The 19,140-nt window shown below is 35.3% G+C and overlaps 1 protein-coding gene and 1 long non-coding RNA gene across 3 annotated transcripts in view; one reads left to right on the top strand and one right to left on the bottom strand.

Moving 5' to 3' along the window:
- The window catches only part of LOC107568634 (uncharacterized), a 55,471-nt gene extending 41,749 nt beyond the window's left edge, over positions 1 to 13,722 (bottom strand). The window contains exons 1-2 of the long non-coding RNA XR_001606790.1: positions 13,681 to 13,722; positions 11,548 to 11,679 (exon numbers count right to left, since the gene is read on the bottom strand). This is a non-coding gene — a long non-coding RNA (uncharacterized lncRNA). The remainder of the gene's footprint in view (positions 1 to 11,547; positions 11,680 to 13,680) is intronic.
- Positions 4,274 to 19,140, top strand: part of LOC107568633 (homeodomain-interacting protein kinase 2-like) — a 113,917-nt gene continuing 99,050 nt past the window's right edge. For both annotated transcript variants that reach the window (XM_016254606.1, XM_016254604.1), the window contains exon 1: positions 4,274 to 4,479. In XM_016254606.1, coding sequence (XP_016110092.1) covers positions 4,461 to 4,479 — 19 coding nt within the window. In that variant the 5' untranslated portion in view covers positions 4,274 to 4,460. The remainder of the gene's footprint in view (positions 4,480 to 19,140) is intronic.

Below are 19,140 nucleotides of genomic sequence, written 5' to 3'. Positions count from 1 at the left end.
ACATATATATATATATATATATATATATATATATATATATATATATATATAATTGTTTCTTTTTTCTTTTTTTTTTATATAAAATGTTAAAATGCTTTAACATTTCATAATAGCATTTGTAATAATATTGAATGCATTATAATAGAATACATCTTACCCCACTCTTCCCAGTTTTCAGAGGTTTTTATGAACTCACAATAGATTTACTAATATTACAATTCTGGCCAATAACAATGAGAGAGAATTTCGTTGCATGTTTTAGCCAGTACACTGAAAAAAATTTAACTATTTTTTTTTAATGTAAGTGATTGCAAACAATTTATTTTAGCTACATTTAATTAAAAAAAGTTGAAAGTTAGTCAACTAAATTTGTTTATTTAAATGTAGCTAAAATAAATTGATTGCAACCACTTACCTTCAATTTTTTTAATACATTCAATGAATATTTTTTTTCAGTGTAATTGAAATTCTATAATATTTTGTTTAAATAAATGTAAAAGTAAAACATTAAAAACCAAACATGTTAAATGCTACATGTGAATTTAGGCATCACAAAATATAATGTACAGCATAAAAAAGTGATTAATTTTTTGCTTTTTTACATTGTTACATGTTATTAAAAAATGTTTTTACTTTAAATTAACATTATATGATGCAAATTTAATCTTAATATAAAAACAGGAAAAATGCCCAGCACAATTAAATATCCAATATCAACCAATAAATAAAAAACTAAATCTGTTATACTTACTGACTGATAACCAATATGGTACTGATATATTGTGCATATATATATATCTTGCATAAAGGCTTCTATAAAATCAGATACAGGATAAGCCTGAAAAAAGACCCATACCTATATGCAGGTATGTAACTCAAATATTTTTCACTACACAAGTTTTAAAAGAAAATGATTCATAAGACAATGCAAGTACAAGCTGCTTTCTCAGCGTTCCCACACAAGCCACTAAACTGGGCATTAGAATAAACTGGTCAAATTTAGATATGATTATCTTCCAATTTACACAACAACAGACGTTCAGCTGCTCATGTTGTCAAGCTACCCAAATAACCTTTTTTGCAATGTCAAAGTCTAACAAGTAACACCGAATCGCAGAGGACTGAACCTAACAGCTTCATTTGCCGATAGGTGACACTTTGGCTGTCTCCAGTACCCTCTCATCATGCCTTTATGAGTAATGAGGCAGAAGGGGACAGAGTTCAGAAGAAGTTCAGCTCACTGATAATCATGCTTTCCTCACATTCTGGCAATTGCAAACACTCTGAAGGCCCTGTCATTGTAAAACCCTTCAATCTACTGGTCCAAGCTGGCCTCTTATATAAGCTCTACCCTTTCGCACTGAATATCAATTCTTTGTCTAAAGGAAAACGAGATGTGCTGGAGTAGTTCAGGAGGTTCCTTTGCAAATATACACATTTAGCCATATTTAGCTGCATTGCAGCAAATTTACCATATCAATTGCAAGTTTGACGCAAATAAATAGTGTTCTTATTTACACATGGATGACCTCAGAGGAAAGACTTGGCTCCTCTACTGATTAGAAAGTTTTGTTCCGTAACACTGCGTCTTTTGTATTTTAAGTTTGTGTGTTTGTCAAGCAGCGTCTCAAGGAAACAAGGCTTATATTTAACAGTGCAGTCAAGTCTCAAATCAGGGACTAATCCTCTAACATGACTTATTTCAGCCTTGGGACCAGCCCAAAATGCTTATTGAGATACCCTCCTCGAAATCCTGATTTTTTAAAAACCTTTTGTCATAGCAGCCCTGTGCAGAAAGGTTTCATCCCCTGATATAAATCTCCATTTGCACTGTGACAGAATGAGTGAGCCCTTACATAACTAACCTCTTTAAGTCCACTGTGAATGACAGCACTCCACAGACATGATCACCAGCTGAAGCCAAGACCTGCAATTTGGCTCTTTTTTAGAGCCAAAACACCATCGATAACCGTGGAGTTAAGTTGCAGACATCCTTTTTTCATCACGCACCCCGGAAACCATGAATTACACTAGACCGAAGTGACAGAACCCTGACACAGTCATGTCTTTTCCAGACAGACAGACAGGAATTTACTTGTTCTGAAACAAAAATGTGTGTGTGTGTGTGTGTGTGTGTGTGTGTGTGTGTGTGTGTGTGTGTGTGTGTGTGTGTGTGTAAGACTGCTAAAAGTTAAATAACAGGTACCCCATGAAGGGAAAAAGCAGTTGATCACTATCGGATTATTTCTTATGTCTATTAAATCTCTTTAATATGTCTAGCATATTCTTGAATCATTTAAATTTCTTAGAAAATGATATGTCACTTTCAGCTAGGATGCAACAAATAGCCTAATAATTGTTCTATTATTATGTTTCTTTGTAAACAAATACACAGTGGAAAAAGTGCTTAATCGTCATAAATTTGTGACCACCAAAATCAAGAGGTCAGATTAAATATTACGATCCATTTTATTTTCTAGTCATTTTCTATAAGGTTTGCAGTGCTGTTACCAAAATATTAACAATAATTATTTTAAAATATTTATTATTTGGGAAATAGTCATATTAATAATAATATATTATAATGTATTAATCAAAATACAAAAAGCAATGCATGCCTCCAATGCTATATAAATATTTAAAAATATATATAATTTGCATATTCTTGTAAGGTGCCATTTCTCTTTAATATTCCACTGATACATATTCTGCAATAATTTGAATTTCATAGAAAACCTTATATAACCTATAATTGAATTTTTAGATAACCTTGTAAAAAAATGACTCCACTTGAAGTATTTTACCTTAAATAAAACTAACCAGAGCTGCAGGGTTTTTTTTTGGCAGTTTAAAAAAAATCCCCAAGGGTTTTAATAGTAATGCAATATATGATGCCACGGGTCATGGCACCACTAAACAAAGCAGTGATGCTTCAGTGGGATCACCATTATGTAAGCATCACAATGGATGTTAAAGTATAAGAATAGCTTAGCATTTAAGACACTATCTTTTTAGACTGGCTTAAGTTTTTCTTAAACCTTAATTAACTAGCAAGCTGTTGTCCAGAGCACTCTGGTTGCTATGGACAACATGAGAAGGTCTTTTTTCAGTGCTCCTTCTCTGTTAAAGGTGACAATATAAATGTTTCAGAAGGAAGGGTGTGACTAAGCCCTGTAAAAATGGCTGTAATTAAATACACTGATTCCAACGCTGTAATAAAGTTCTGATGCGGAAAACTAAATCTAACTTTAATAGAGACCTGCAACTCTAATCAGCTTCTCACCAGACTGAGTCACTGCATTATAAGAGCAGTGTTTAACTAATCCTTTATTTCAATGCTGAGATGCACATTTCATTGCATATTTGTCAATGTCCTACAATAAAAGGACAAATTTAGTTGGGAGCCAATAAAAATGGGACACTCTGTCACAATGCATATCGAGTAAATTTTTAAAATCACCTTTAGACTTTGCAAAGGCAACCCTTTGTTATAAGTTCAGAGAACACTGATGTGGTAATAAATTCTCAAAGAAAAACAGAAAACAGCTCCGTTTTGCCAGATTTAAAATATGGAAACTGTAACTAAACCTTCAAGCATCTGAGTAAAACATTTATTCTTGTTGCTTGTTCAAATTACAAGGTCCCCACACTCTTTGACATTTCCCCCCATGATTTCAATATGACTATTGAAGATAGTCCAAATAAATGAATAAATATTTGCGAAAAAGACAAAGCAATATTATGGATAAAGGACTCATCTAAAGTTAAAGGCACAATATGTCATTTTCGCCGCTAGAGGGCGCATATTCAAAATAAAAAAAGAGACAAAGGGGTAGTTTGATGACGGCGTGACTGAGTGTGGAATCATGGGAGTTGTGGTCTTCATCCCCACAGCCGATGCAATCCGACGGGACTCGGGCAGAAATCATGTTCACGGATGAGCTAATGATTTATTAACGTAGTAGAATGAAGCAGGGTGAGGCTGAAAGCCGTCGAAGCGAAACGAGGCCACTGAACGAGCGTGACACACGGCTCGAAAGCAGCGGAGCTTTTATTATGCCACAGTCGACCACTTCCGCTCCTTCCGGTCGTGCGTATGTGGGGGAAAGCAGCGCTGTTTTATCATACTAGATACATTTGAAAGTTCTGTTATAATGCTACTCTGTGCGGTCGTCACCGGTCCATTAAAACGCACAACATATTAAAGCGTCTTTGGTGTTTCCATATTTTCATTGGCAGGCGACACAATGACACCATGGAAACGGTAGGCCGATTATCAAATTGAAATTCTGGATGTGATTTTTCATCCTTTTATCCTTTTTCTCTCCCTGATGAACTGGGTTAGTAATGCAGGAGACAGCAGCGATTCTGTCCGCGGCTCAAGATGGCAGATTTTTATTGAGTTGTGAACAGTGCTGTCGCTTCATTTTTTGCCATGAATAACAGAAACCCTTGCACCGATGGCCCCTGTATACGAAGGTAAGATCTACAGCCCTTACGAGGGTGAAATTAATGTCAGACCTGCACATAATTGACTAACATTATTCACTCTCTCCACAGAGAGACCGTCGGGTCCTGAGGTTCTTTACCAATCTGTTACTTGTGTCAGAAAGGATGCATTTGTTGAAATTTGTATTATTTATGAAATCTTAGCTTGATGTGCTATCAGGTAGTTGTTGAATTCGTCCAGGTTTATTGTGGATTTTGACTAAAATGTATTTGAAACCGCAAGCCTCCCTCTGTTTCATTGTGTAATGCTGTCTATTCATTTAATGGTTATTCTTATAGGCTATTAGTACACAATACCACCGTTTATAATAGATTGATGTGTATTCTGCATGCTTCAGATTATGGATCTATTTAGGTAGGGAATAGCCTATACAGAACAGAAAGTGGATGTGAAGCAAACAGGCAGTGTACAGATAAGGCTTGAGGGGAATTGCGTTTACTAATTTATTGTGTCACTATTATGTGACTTGTTATTCTATTGATGCTGCACAATATATGTTGTAATGATTTGGCCTGAGTTAGACTAACTAATACACTGCAGTGTTAAGGCGACTAATCCTTGTGCAGGAATGCTTTATGGAGAATATAGTGAATCCATAGCAGAGTTTTTACTGTCTTAGCATTTTTTTTGGTTCTCTGTGAGGGGTAAAATCGATTCATCAACAGCCTAAAAAGCTGGTTTTGTTCTCCAGAGAGCAAGCCGAGGTCACTTACAGGGTCAGTTCACCCCAAAATGAATTCTGTCATCATTTACTCACCTAAACCTCTTTGACTTTCTTTTTTTCCGGTGGCGATTTTGGACAGAATGTTAGTGACTGACAGCCTTAATCACTTTCGCTGTTTGCAAAATGAAAGTGAACGGTGATTGAGATTGACATCTTTCCAGCCGCACAGGTTTGGAATGACGCGGGGGGTGTAAATGATGACAGATTTTACTTTTTTGGATGAACTATCTCTTCATGGCTGTGCCTCAAAACCACATGCTGTCAATTTTTGGGCATCATAGGTGCATATGCAGCTTTTTGGAGCACTATATGTGCCTTCAGTACTTTAAAATGTAGGTAGCTCACTAGGTTTTCAGACACAGCCTTAGTTGTGGTTGACACAGTCATATTCTGGTTGGTTGTAGTTCATAATTTGGACAAATATGAAGCAATGCATGAGTGCGATAGTGACTCAAATGTCAGAGGTACCATGCCAGCCTCAGACGGCTGAAGGTTTGCTTTTGTCTTTTTAAATTTTTTCAGTATTTCTGATTGATTACCCATGCTCCCTCTGCTGGTGATAGCAACCCCCACCCTTTTTTTGTCTTTAAGATTATTTGCACAAAATGAATAAGCATTACTATTAATGTTTGCCTTATGAAGGCAAGTGGAAAACATGCAAACCTTTACTCGCAGTTCCACAACTTTCTTAATTGATTAGATGATCTTATAGGTAGATGGATGCTGCAGATGGATGGATGCTAGATAGATTCATCTTGTGGAACTGTAACATTTGAAGACCCTTAAGGTAACCTTATGGGGCATCTGAAGACCCTTGAGACTTGGTTTAGCCTTCGTGTAACTTTCGAGGTTTGCTCTGGCTGTTGTATAAACAGCATCTCCTATGGGGACGTTCACTGTAATCCCAAACAAAACCAAGTGAGCTTATTTAAGAAACCAATCTGTAGGACTTTAGCTTAATTGTTTAGTCGAACAGTGATGCTCATAAGGTGTAAAGAGAGATCTGTCATTTGGAAGTAGTTAATGAAGTAGAAATGACATTGTTCTGGTGGTTTCTCTTTCTCTGCTCTTGCTTATTATAGATGTGTGCGCTCAGAATGGAAATGTGGGGCAGCATCGCACATTTCCTTTACTGTCCATATGTCTTGTGTGATATTTATGAATGCAATTATGTAGTTTTTAAACTTCAGATGGCTGGTTTATGCAGAAATGTGTTTCTTTTGCTGTTTATCTCTCTTTGTTTCACTTGTAGAGTTGTTTTCATTGCGTTACAAAAGCTGGAAATTTTAATATGGTGCTGTTGTGTCATTACCTTACGAATGCCTAATAATTTGTTGCTTTTTGTGGTTTAAGCAGCCAGTCCAATATAACGCCGATCTGTGTGTGTATGTGAACACACATTAAAACTAGATTAAATGTCTGGTCATGCTTGTTTTGCATTTATTTACGGACTTCTCTGCTCATCTCATGGCTGTCAGATGCGTGTATTGTGTCGCTAAGGCACATGCGCGCTGTGTTGAGCTCTTTTCAAAAGCATGGAGTAAAAGACCTTTCAGTTTGTGAATAAATATCTGTTACTGCTCCAGTTTAGGGTACAGACTGTCTGTGGAGACGTTTGTAATGCCAAACCATAGTGAGAGCTCTTTGTTGTTGCCTTTTCCCCTGTTCTGATTTGTCTTTGTGGAGCGCTGTGGTGCAGGCCCAACGCTCTGGCTCAATCCCATACGGAAGAGTAATCTGGGGCCAGAGGAGTCTTGGCTCCTGGCCTCGTAACCCACACTGACATGGTGATAAATGCCTGATGTGAGGACCAGGACAACCTGTCTCTACAGCAGAAGGAAGCAAATGTTTAGCTTTGGAATGCTGGAGATGGAAAGATGCCTTGAGTCAGGCCTGGGTCTTTCCGATTATTGTTTTTTGTCTTTATATTTAGGGGTCATGTGTTTTTTTCCCATAAAACATAAATATACCATACTGTTCAAAAGTTTGATGTCAGTAAATTAATATTTTTATTTAGCAAGGATGCATTCAATGAATAAAACCAGCAAAGGCATAGACAGTATTTCAAATAAAATGTATTTTTAACTTTCTATTCATTAGAGAATCCGGAAAAATATGTACCATGCTTTCCACAAAAGTATTAAGAAGCACAACTGTTTTGAACATTGATATTAATAATAAGAAATGCTTCTTGATCAGCAGATTAGCATATATGAATGTTTTCTGAAGGATCATGTCAACTGTGACACTGAAGACTGGAGTAATATCTGCTGGAAATTCAGCTTTGCCATCACAGGAATAAACTACATTTCAAAATGTAATAATTTTTCACAATATTACTTTTTTTCTTGGATGCATTTTTGATCAAATAAATGCAGCCTAGGTGAGCATAAGAGGCCTTTTTCAGAAACATCTAAAAAAATCTTATCTTCAAGCTTTTGAGAGAAATCAAAAAGAAAGAAAAAACACCCTCAAATTGGTCCATATGACTTCTCCATTATATTCCAGGAAACCAATCTTTTAGGAACCAGTATAATGGTCTAAAGTAAACCATATGATTAGTTGTTCTCTGACCTGTAGATGATCTCTGCCAACAGTTTTTGCTTTTCAGACCTCTGGAAACCTTCTTGGTTCCCCTGAGTTTGAGTTCACGCCACCATCTCCACTTGATGAGCATCTGCGTCATAAATTTCATAAAGCAACTGTTCCAACATGTCCTTCTGTTTTGGTGTTGGAGTTGATTGATTGTCCCTAACTGATCTTAACCCATGGCTAAGGTCCAGGGTCATTGCCAGTTGAGAATTGCAGGAAAATCTATAAGTTTGGAGGTCATCGCCCCTGAGTGAGTTTACATTGTTGCCCCCCTCAATCAAGAGGAAGTGCTTCCTTGCGAGGACATTGAAGCATTGTGACCCCGGTGTGTGTTTGCCTGGTTCTCATAGCCATCCACGCTTGAAAACCACAATGGCTGTCCAGGTCACTGGTCACTCTGGAAATAGTCTTATCCAGCGCATTATCCTCACAGAAGTCCTTACAGGACTTTTCGCCTCACCGTGGGTCAGTAAATGAACCGCAGGCTTACTGAATGTGATTATGCTGTCCACATCTTGTGCTCCTTTGAAGCCTGAGGGACATTTGAGCTCTCAGAACCTCAGTGGGGAAATGGCTCACAGGTGTGCTCTGGTGCCCAAGGGAGTGTAATTGAGGGATATGGGGGTTGGTTAGTTAATGGGGTCTGTCCTACTGACAGAAACCAAAAGTGCAGGGGAAAACGGGGCTTTGTTACTGACCACGGTGAGCTCATTCATTTTTATTGGTGTTTATTTTGCCTGTGAAATGCACCAATTTTTGCATCTGTGGATTGAAACGGAAATGTGCAATATCAATGCATTGACTGCATCTAATGCATCTAATCATAATCTTTATAAACTCTCTGGCGTTTGTTGGATGGCACAACTGCTAGTGAACAAGTTCAATATTCCAACACAATCTCATAATGTGTCTCATTATCAATAAATGTCTGAGAAAGACGTTGTTAATGGCAACGTATTTATAAATGAAATCCAGATAGGAGTAATAAAAATAAAGTTATTTGCACTCTGTGTATGGCTGTAATTATCTTCAAAGCTCAACAAGTATGAAATATAAACACAGTGGATGTTTTGGTATAACATGTTTTTCTCATTAACTGATTTATTTGGGTGCTTGTCACAGTGACGCTGACCTCTAGAAGTCTCACAGAATGAAATTGTCAAATTAAGTAAACAGTGTTAAATGTGATGGCTTTAAATATTTCATTCATCTCTTTTATTATAAATACAATAAAAACAAACTTTGAATCCTTATTAATTCAATATTGCAAACCTCAGAGGATTCGTAAACCTCTGTATGTCTCTGAAGTTGTTTATTTGTAAAAGCGTTTACATTTTAGATGCTTATCAGTATGTTGGCTTTGTTGTCTGTGCAAACATATGCATGTTTGCCACAGTTGGAGCAGAGAATTTAAGAAAAAAAAATTGGGGGCTGTAAAAGTGTTAATTTATTTAATATTGTAATTTTTTATGAATTACTGAATATTAAACCATAATATTAATAAGCATTCTTCATTATAACAGTGTTGCCTTAGTATTATTTACATACTATTATATTTTCCATTTTTTCATTAGTAGTATTATTTATTAATATTTTGAATAATATTTTGACTTTTTTATATTTTCAGTTTTCATTTTACTTGAAGTTCAAGTAATTTTAAAGGTGTTTTGACATTTCTATCAGTTTCAGTTTTAGTTTCAGTAATTTAGTAATAGTAATTTACACTTTCATCTTATTTTACTAAATCCTATTATTCTTTTGAAGGCCCTAGTTTTTAACAGTAGAAATAAAAATAACTAAATCTCCATAAAGCATTGTGGGGGGGAAAATATTCATTCTAAAGTGTTTTGATGGAGTTTTTTTTTCTCTCTCACCAATTTTACTATTAGTATGATCCCGAGGGCTTTATGATACTGTTCTGGAACATATATTTTATAATTGTATACTTAAGTTTAAAGTATAAGCACAAAGAAATAAATTGTTTATATAATAATAATAATAATAATAAAAAATTGTATATATATATATATATATCATGTTTATAAATCCACCTGTACTTTAATAATGGTAGAAAAAAGATACACAACATTAGATTTAGCCTAATACTTATTATTACTTAATTACTTATTTTTGGGTTTTAGTAATTAATGTGGTTTTAGAGTAACGCCTATATAAAAGCATATTTATTTTGAAACAACTTTAGAAACAAGATGTCTTTATAATGTCATGCTTAATAGTTTTCTCACATAGTCCAAATGGATTTTTATACATAATATATAGCTATTTTTATTTTTAATATTTATTATTTTCTCGCTAAGGGATCATCACATTGCACTAACTATCTCTTCAAGTTCTGCTCTGTACATCCCCTCTCGGGCATCACAGCACATGACCTGCATAATGGGATTTTATTCATTCATAATTAGCCTGTTTGCTGTGCTCATGTTGTCTTACGTAATAATTTGTTATGTAACTCCCAGTTTAAATGACCAATTTGCGGTTCTCTATTTGTGAAAGTTTTGGCATGACTGGCAACAATTAGTCCGCTATAAGGTTTCATGGAGAGCCATGCCAGCGACGTTAGTCCGCGAGCTCTCGTCACATGCGCGATACGCCGGGGTAGGTGAGTTCAGCATTGATTCGCAGCCATGCAGAAACACAGAAGGATCCAGCTGCAAGCCTCTCTGTTTGTTTCGTGGTGCGGGCGTCAGATATGATGCAGCACCAAGGGCATTTTCAGACAATGCTGAGTGTCATACCTTTCTACACCCACACTTATCCCACAGCACTACTGCATTCTGGGATACATTGCGTGTTTACACGGTAAACAAAAGGTTTGCATTTACGTTGCCAGGCTGTGTCAACATATGGTCACTTAGTGCGGTAAATAAGCAGCAATGAAAATGCAAAGGGAAACCGATGGGAATGACAAGGAAATCAAGTCATTTTTGTTTCAAAACATCACAAATGGGTCTGTAAAATATACAACACTGTTCTAGTGGTTTTTGGATATTTTAATAAAAGTATCTTACATATTGTGCCTTTAAAAAGGTCTTGATGGATTTGTTGATTATAAACAGCTTTTTGTTTCACAAGATGTTAATTGATGGACTGGAGTCGTGTTTTGTATTATTATGATGTTTTTATCTACTGTCTAGACTCTCATTCTGACGCCAACCATTCGCTCCATTGGTGAGCAAGTGATTTAATGCTACATTTCTCTGAGGGTGAGTAAATGTTAAGCAATTTTTCATTTTTGGGTGAACTATTTATTTAATTCAGTTCACTTATATTTCTATTTTTGAGTACATATTTTACATCTAGATATGTTTTATAGCTTGACCTTGCAAGATTTATATCAGCTCTTAAGGATTTTACTCCTGTCTATACTATTGCTACAGTTATATTCCTAAGCCTTGTGGCCAAGGAATCTATGAATTACCTTCAGCCTTGCCTTCACGTGACTGTAAAAAGGGACCGGAATCTGAATGGGAAGACATTTAAAAGATAAGTGCGGAGACACGTGTGATTGGAATTTGATCAGATCGCGCCGTCCTTCTCCTGAGGAAAACAAGCCTGAGCTGTTTGGATCTCACAGTGGTACTAACTTCCCAGAATGCCATTAGAAATATCGGTCATGAAAAATCTGCCATTGCAATCTGTAAATAACAGTGTATGTGTTTTGCGTTTGGAAACCTCAAGATGAAATTGTTTTACTCACCAGTAAAGGAGGCTGAGGAACAGCAGAAAAAGGCACACAGATACAGACCATCCACTCGCCTCAACTCCAAACCATTTCAGAATGTCGACTAACTGCTGCATGATGAGACCTGTGACTCTCACCGCTGGCTTTCTGCACACAGAGAGGAGACGCTGACAATTTAAATGCACTTAAGAGTTCAAAGTATTTGTTATCTGCACACTGTAAAATCACAATATAACAGCTTAAAATCTGTCAGATAAACATCAGATCTTATCAAATCTTAATAAAGCAAGACAAATAAAATAAAATATAACATCAATAAAAGCTATTGATTAACTTAGTCTTATATAAAAATAAGGTAACAATTTACAATAAGGTTCCATTTGTTAATATTAGTTAATTACATTAGTTAACATGAACTAACAATAAAAAAACATCTAAAGCATTTATTAATCTTAGATCATGTTAATTTCAACATTTTAATATTGTTATATCTTATTAGGACTAATGTTAAAACAGTTTAATCAATTCTGTAACAAATGCATCACTCATTGTTAGTTAATGTTGGCTAATACATTAACTAACGTTAACTAATGGAACCTTTTGGTAAAGTATTACCCAAAAAATTATAATTTTACATGCACCCATTAATTTTGGCGCTTGATGATTTACACACAACAAACTCACTAACATAAAAAGAAACACTTAAAATGGGATTTATGTGGATTATGTTGCTAACTGCATGGAGCATCATAAAACAATATACAAGTTCATTGTAATAACGCAACAGTGGAACCGTTTAAACCTGGCTAGTCTCTTCTGCTGGCAAGCGAAGCATTAAAAAAACGGGGGAAAAAAACAGATACAGTATGAAAACTTCAGTGTGACGAGTTACTTTTCCTACTGTTAAAATTAACTTTTGGTGCAAAAAATTAGTGTACAGCAAGCAACAAATAAACAAATTAAGTTTTGTCATAAAAAAAAAATCTTTGCAACCAACAACACCCTAGAACTGTGACAGTGATTTCTTAATTTGCAAGCAAGTTTTCTTCATAAATATCTAGTTAAACAGAATGAAATCCTTCATGAAGATGGAAACACTACCCCGTGACGCTTGACCCTTTCACCTCACCCACATTTTCAGTTATTAAGTTGAATACAAAATGTAAATGGTTAACCAGCTCACAACCTGCAACCATCAAGAACAACTGTAAAAAGAAATAAAGAGTTATAAAAAACTTTAAAACTATAAGAGCTATTTAAAATAAAACATTTTTTTTTACAGCCCTGTTTTATATGAGGAACATAAACTACATTTTGTTAACAGTTAAGTTGGAAGTTCTTGGCTTCAGCAATCATGTTAGTGAAGCTGTCTGTGAGCATGCCTGACATTATATTATCAATAACTGTTAGTCTGAGAGCATGTAAGGACATCTAGCTGTGTGCAAAAGGGCCAATCACATACAATTTCGCAATAATGCAAGATAAACTTTTAACAGATAATGCTGACACTATGCATGATTCTCAGTGATTCTTATACTTTAATATATAAATCAGAATATGAGTTTAGACAAATATCACATGCTTACTTGATCACACAAATCAGAGCTATAAAAAAATAATAATCACCTCAAAGAATATATTAGCCTAACACTATTTGAGTGAAAAGTTCGTCACATAAACAAACAAACAAACAAATCAATCAATAAAAATGTAAACAAATGAACAGACACACAATATTTTTTTATAGGCCTACAAATAATTTTTTTTCAAAGATGACCATACAAGTCATTCTACAAATATTCGATTTGGCAGTGCATTAATTTCTGTTACATCTGTGCATACTACTGTATGTGATTGTGAAACTTCTCCAAAATTCCAAGTTAAGATTGTTTATAATTTAGGCTACTGTCAACATTGTGTTACTTCTTTTACCAATAGCCTACACATACGAAGAATAAGTTCAATACTCTCGATGCTCTCATGTCACCTTTCCCCTATTGTTTTGTAATAGAATCCTACAACGGTTTACGTAATTAAAAGAAAGAGCAGTTTATAATGTTTGCTGTTGCTTGAGTAAATCTGGGATGTTACAATGTTATGAAAGGTTTAGATTATACCAGTAGTAAATGATATAAACAATGCGCTTACCCTGTGTGTTTGACAGCAACCGCTTGCGATGACACTGAGGCGTTCTGGAAAATGTAGTTTTTATGCGGCTGGGGGGGAAAAATTCCCACGCAATGACTTGTGGTACTTGTAGTTTGCACTGCTCGCCAAGCTGGGGGACCACACACAAGGATTGTAGCCTACAGTTTTTTATTTGAATATGGTAGACCTAATAATAATAATAATGATAAAGTAATATCCTACTATTTAATATTTTGTGTCAGTTTGTTTGTTTGCTATAGATAGGCGCTACAGTATATTGTTGTCTTGTATTATAAAGCATTGTTTTGTGAAGAAAAGATGCATGACCGCTTGAAGATGACTGTTTTAATGTGTTTGGCACTGGATAACAGCTGTATGTAATCTACTTTTTGAATTTTTTATTGCGTTCACTGTAATAAATATATGTAAGGATATGCTATAGCCTAATATGTACTGTATGTGTATACGCTATGATACATACAACTTCATCTAATGCTATGTTAAACAGAGCACTCTTTTCAATATAAGTAATGTTCCACTTCCTACACTGTTACGTGAGTCATAATTTTAAAATCTTTGAAAAAGAACAAATTCTAAAACACGGTTTGATAAATGTTACTTTATGCAGATGAAATTTCCCAAGCAACATTAACAATTTTATACTCTCATCAACTATGGAGAAAAAAAACAGATTTGGTTTTTCTGATGAATCTATCACTCATCTATTGTAATTTTTTATGTAACTCCCAGTTTAAATGACCAATTTGCGGTTCTCTATTTGTGAAAGTTTTGGCATGACTGGCAAACAATTCATCCGCTATACAGTTTCAGGGAGAGACATGCCAGCGACATTAGCCTGAGAGCTCTCGCCACATGCGAGATACGCCGGGGTAGGTGAGTTCAGCATTGATTCGCAGCCATGCAGAAACACAGAAGGATCCAGCTGCAAGCCTCTCTGTTTGTTTCGTGGTGCGGGCGTCAGATATGATGCAGCACCAAGGGCATTTTCAGACAATGCTGAGTGTCATACCTTTCTACACCCACACTTATCCCACAGCACTACTGCATTCTGGGATACATTGCGTGTTTACACGGTAAACAAAAGGTTTGCATTTACGTTGCCAGGCTGTGTCAACATATGGTCACTTAGTGCGGTAAATAAGCAGCAATGAAAATGCAAAGGGAAACCGATGGGAATGACAAGGAAATCAAGTCATTTTTGTTTCAAAACATCACAAATGGGTCTGTTTTGACTCATTCTGCCAGGTCTGGTGGATGTGCTTTTTTTTTTTTTCTTAAAGGGTGGGGGTCCAACTGGCATGTTTCCTTTGATCAGATATGAGAGGATCAGTTCACGCTGGGGTCTCTCCCGGCTGCATTCTTCCACCAACAAAGGGAAATGAAAGGGGGGGCTTTTTTCACAGCTGTTAGATTTGCGGGGATGTAATCACATGGCAATTACTCCTTCATGAAGGGCACCATTCATTTCGCCTTCACACCTATGGTTACCGGCACCAGGGTTCGTATCACCAGCCACTGACTGATGGAATTCAGCTGCTTTTGTGCAATGCAATCCTGCTTATGCATATATCTCAGGGCATCAGTTATGAATTTTAGTAAAATGCACAAGTGCAAGTGGTTGATGACATGGGTAGCTTTGGTTTAACTTGAGCTGAAACATTTGGAGTAGAAACCATTTTATCTCAGGAATTGCTAGTAATTTTCATAAACAATTGGCAAATGGCAAGGAGCACACTGAATTAACCATTGTGCTATGCTAAAAAAAAAAAACTTAACCTAATTTGGTGTTCCCAGTCAAATATGAGCTTGTAAGTCTCTAAAAATGCAATATTATCACCAAATCTTGGATTCAATCTTTTTGTCAACTTGTACTTGTTTTCTTTCAATTAGCATAGGTTTTGTATTTCTTTTGGAACTGATTGATCATAGGCGTCATTGATCTGAGATTATGCACCTTAGTTTTTGAGTGAAAAACAACATTATCTGTGGGTAATTTCACTCAGAAGCTGAGGTGCAAATACAAAACCAATTGTAAGAAAACAAGCTGTATTTTTTGCCCGGGAACACCACAATTATCAATTTTGGGGGGAATTTGTACTGTACCCAGTGTGAGCAAACTTCAGTAGGTTTTGATCCAATGTGATAACGTTAACTTGCATTTTTTGGAAAGAGAAAATCCTCTCTGGGCCAGAATGACCAGAAAAACAGAAATGGTATTCTCTTTTGTACTCCTATAATCTTTGTTTTATTTACATCTTTGGAGAAATAATTTTTTCTAGTGTACTTGGAGATAAAACTTGGTCTCGTGTGCTGATTTCTGTAATGTGGGTTACTGTGCATGTGCATACATCAATGAAACCGGGGGTTAAATTGGCATACAATGCATTCATTGGTCTTTCAGCATGCTCTCCCCTCTCCTGCTGAAAGCACATTGTCTATGCCCTATATAATCCTATTGTTGTTGAGAAACCCCCATAAGTTGGGCCAATTGGCATGAAAAGGCCTGGCCTGCTTTATCAGGGTAATGTACAGTCTAAACTTGATGAGGCAGACAGATTAGCTTTGTCCACAAATATCTCATAGTTAGAACCCAACATAACTGAACACAATAGTATAAAGATGCCCATGTTTCATTGGTTGCATTTACTTTTATTCATTTATTAGGATTTGTTTGTGTAGATCATTGGCCACTCTTATGCATGGAAACTCAATCACTGACAGTTATTTGTAAAGTGAGTTGAATGTTTTATTTTATTGCATTTTATTTTAATTTATTTATCTGCTGATCAGCTTGATATATATCTTTCCTCTTATTACTAGGACTTTCTAAACAATTACTTTTTTTTAATAAAGTAAAAATGTTTTAAAAGGAATATTTTCACTGTAAATAATAATGCGAAGTCTAAATTTGCCTGTATACAAACTGTTTATTTGATTTAATTTATTTTAATGTTTTAATCACTTTTTAAAATTACTTGTTAAGTACTTTAATATACTGTGTATATATATATATATTTGTTCTTTTTTCTTTTTTTTTCCTATTTACTAACAATAGTACTTTCTTTTAACAATGTAGGTGATAGATAGATAGATTTTTTAAATGTAAAAACCGTTATTAAAATAAAATTTTAATTAATAATAAAAAAAAATTCATAGTGGTAAATAAAACAGATTATTAGAGTACGCTTTACAATTTCTGAGTGAAAATTGTTTTTACACCATTTTTCTTCACTGTATGTACAGTATGTCTCAGTCTTTCTCCATCTTATTTAAGGATTTCTTGAAGGTAATATAGTCAGGAGAATAGAGAGAGAGATATTGCCAATAAGTCTCTTCAAAATGGTCACTTCCCACCCTCTCATTCTCAGGTTTTATGCCCCATGTACTGAACAGTGTTGCAGGTAAAACTCTCCACACACACACAGTCATTGTGGGGTTTGGCCGCCCAGCCCGAGTGTGGGCTCTTCACAGATGGCTGCAGGTAGCGTGACACGCTTGGCTGATAACCAAAGGACTTCAAAGCCCCAGACAGCCAGAACAGAGCTGAGAGAGTCTGCCCCACTTTTTGATGTGCGCCTGGAGGAGTGAGAAAGGGACACTGGCGCCCCGACAGACCAGAGTGCTCTTAAGAGCCGGAGATGAACGGCCCCATTGCCCCTTAATGAGCTCTGCTCGAAAACTCATCATGCTCTCTCTTTGTCAAGAAAGCTTGATCAGTTAACGGTAGACTAGTTAACCGAGCAAAGCTCTGATTGGCAACTTTTTTTTAACTAATCTTGACTTTTAAGTCACATTTTTCCAGTTTTTCCTCTTTAATTTAAGGTTCTCTTTGAATTCAAAGCACTGTGAAGGTTGTAAGAGACAGTCTTAAAAGATAGCTCACCCAAAAATGAAAATTGTCATCTAGTCAGATTCACATCGTTCCAAACCTGTATGATTTTCTTTCTTCTGTGCAACACAAAGGAAGATTAAAAAGAAAAGATAGTCTTAATTTTTGTCCATGCAATGAAAGTCAATGGGGTCCAAAGTTTGTTGGATAAAAAGTTGGGGTTTTTTTTCACAAAATAAATCTTTTTTTTTTTTTTTTAAATATGGTAAATATTTTATAGTGACATGTTCAAATATTTTAGTCCGTTTTACTTGGATGTCAGTTTTAATTGACGAAAATAATGTCAACACTTTATTTTAAGGACCAATTCTCACTATTAACTAGCTGTTATTATCATGCATATTACTAGCATACTGACCATTTATTAGTACTCATAAAGCAAATATTAATGCCTTATTCTGCATGATCATATTTTAGATCCCTTAATCCGACCCCATTCCTAAATTTATCAACTATCTTACTAACTATTAAAAACAAGCAAATTAGGAGTTTATTGAGGGAAAACTCTTAATTAAAAGTGAATATGTGTTCCCTATTCTAAAGTGTTACCAAAATAACAGTTTAGGTGATTAGAAACCAAATATTGAGACATTTTGTATATTAATTTAGTATGATATTGCAATTTATACACTACTGTTCAAAAGTTTAGGGTCAGTAAGATTTTATTAATGTTTTTGAAAGAAGTCAAATGCTCAAGGCAGCATTGAAAATACAATACAATATTGAAAATACAATAAAACAGCAATGTTAATAGCTGTATTTTATTTTAATATTTTAGAATATAATTTAATCCTGTTATTATTATTATCAATGTTAAAAACTATTATACTTGATATTTTTGTTGAAACTAATACAATTTTGCATTTGCATTTATTTAAAATAGAAATGTTTTTAACATTATAAATGTCTTTACTGTCATTTTTGATCAATTTATTGCATTATAACATATATATATATATATATAAACAACACTTCTGAACAGTGGTGTCCATGAATCAACGTTTAACAAATCAAAAATTTTTCTTAGCACATTGTAATTTGTTTGTATGCGGATTAAAGGGTTAGTTCACCCAAAAATGAAAATTAGGCTGCGTTTTACTCACCCCCAAGGCATCCTAGGTGTATATGACTTTCTTCTTTCAGACGAATCCAGTCGGAGTTATATTAAAAATTGTCTTTGATCTTTCAAGCTGTTTAATGCCACTCAGCGGGTGTTGCATTGCTTCAGTCCAAAAGAAATTAAATAAAAATCGCCCATTCATAAAAAAAAGTGCCTTACACGGCTCCGGGGAGTGAACAAAGGCCTTCTGTAGCGAATCAATGCGTTTTTGTAAGAAAAATATCCATATCCAAAACGTAATAATCACTTGAATCTAGCTTGCGCTGACTGTTGTAAACAGAAGCAGTTACGGGGAATGACGTATAGAGGTCGCTTTGCGCATGCACCGCTCAGAAGTAACGCACGCGGAATTGCAGGGGAGAGATCAAAACAAAACAACGGTCAAGAATTAGAAGTACAAAATGAGGATTTGTAAAGAAGAATGTCAGAG

This window comes from Sinocyclocheilus grahami, unplaced genomic scaffold (assembly GCF_001515645.1).
Source record: "Sinocyclocheilus grahami isolate Dianchi unplaced genomic scaffold, SAMN03320097.WGS_v1.1 scaffold1265.1, whole genome shotgun sequence".
Lineage (NCBI taxonomy): Eukaryota > Metazoa > Chordata > Actinopteri > Cypriniformes > Cyprinidae > Sinocyclocheilus > Sinocyclocheilus grahami.
The sequence above is the reverse complement of the archived record's forward strand: the minus strand, read 5'-3'. Positions and strand labels throughout refer to the sequence as shown.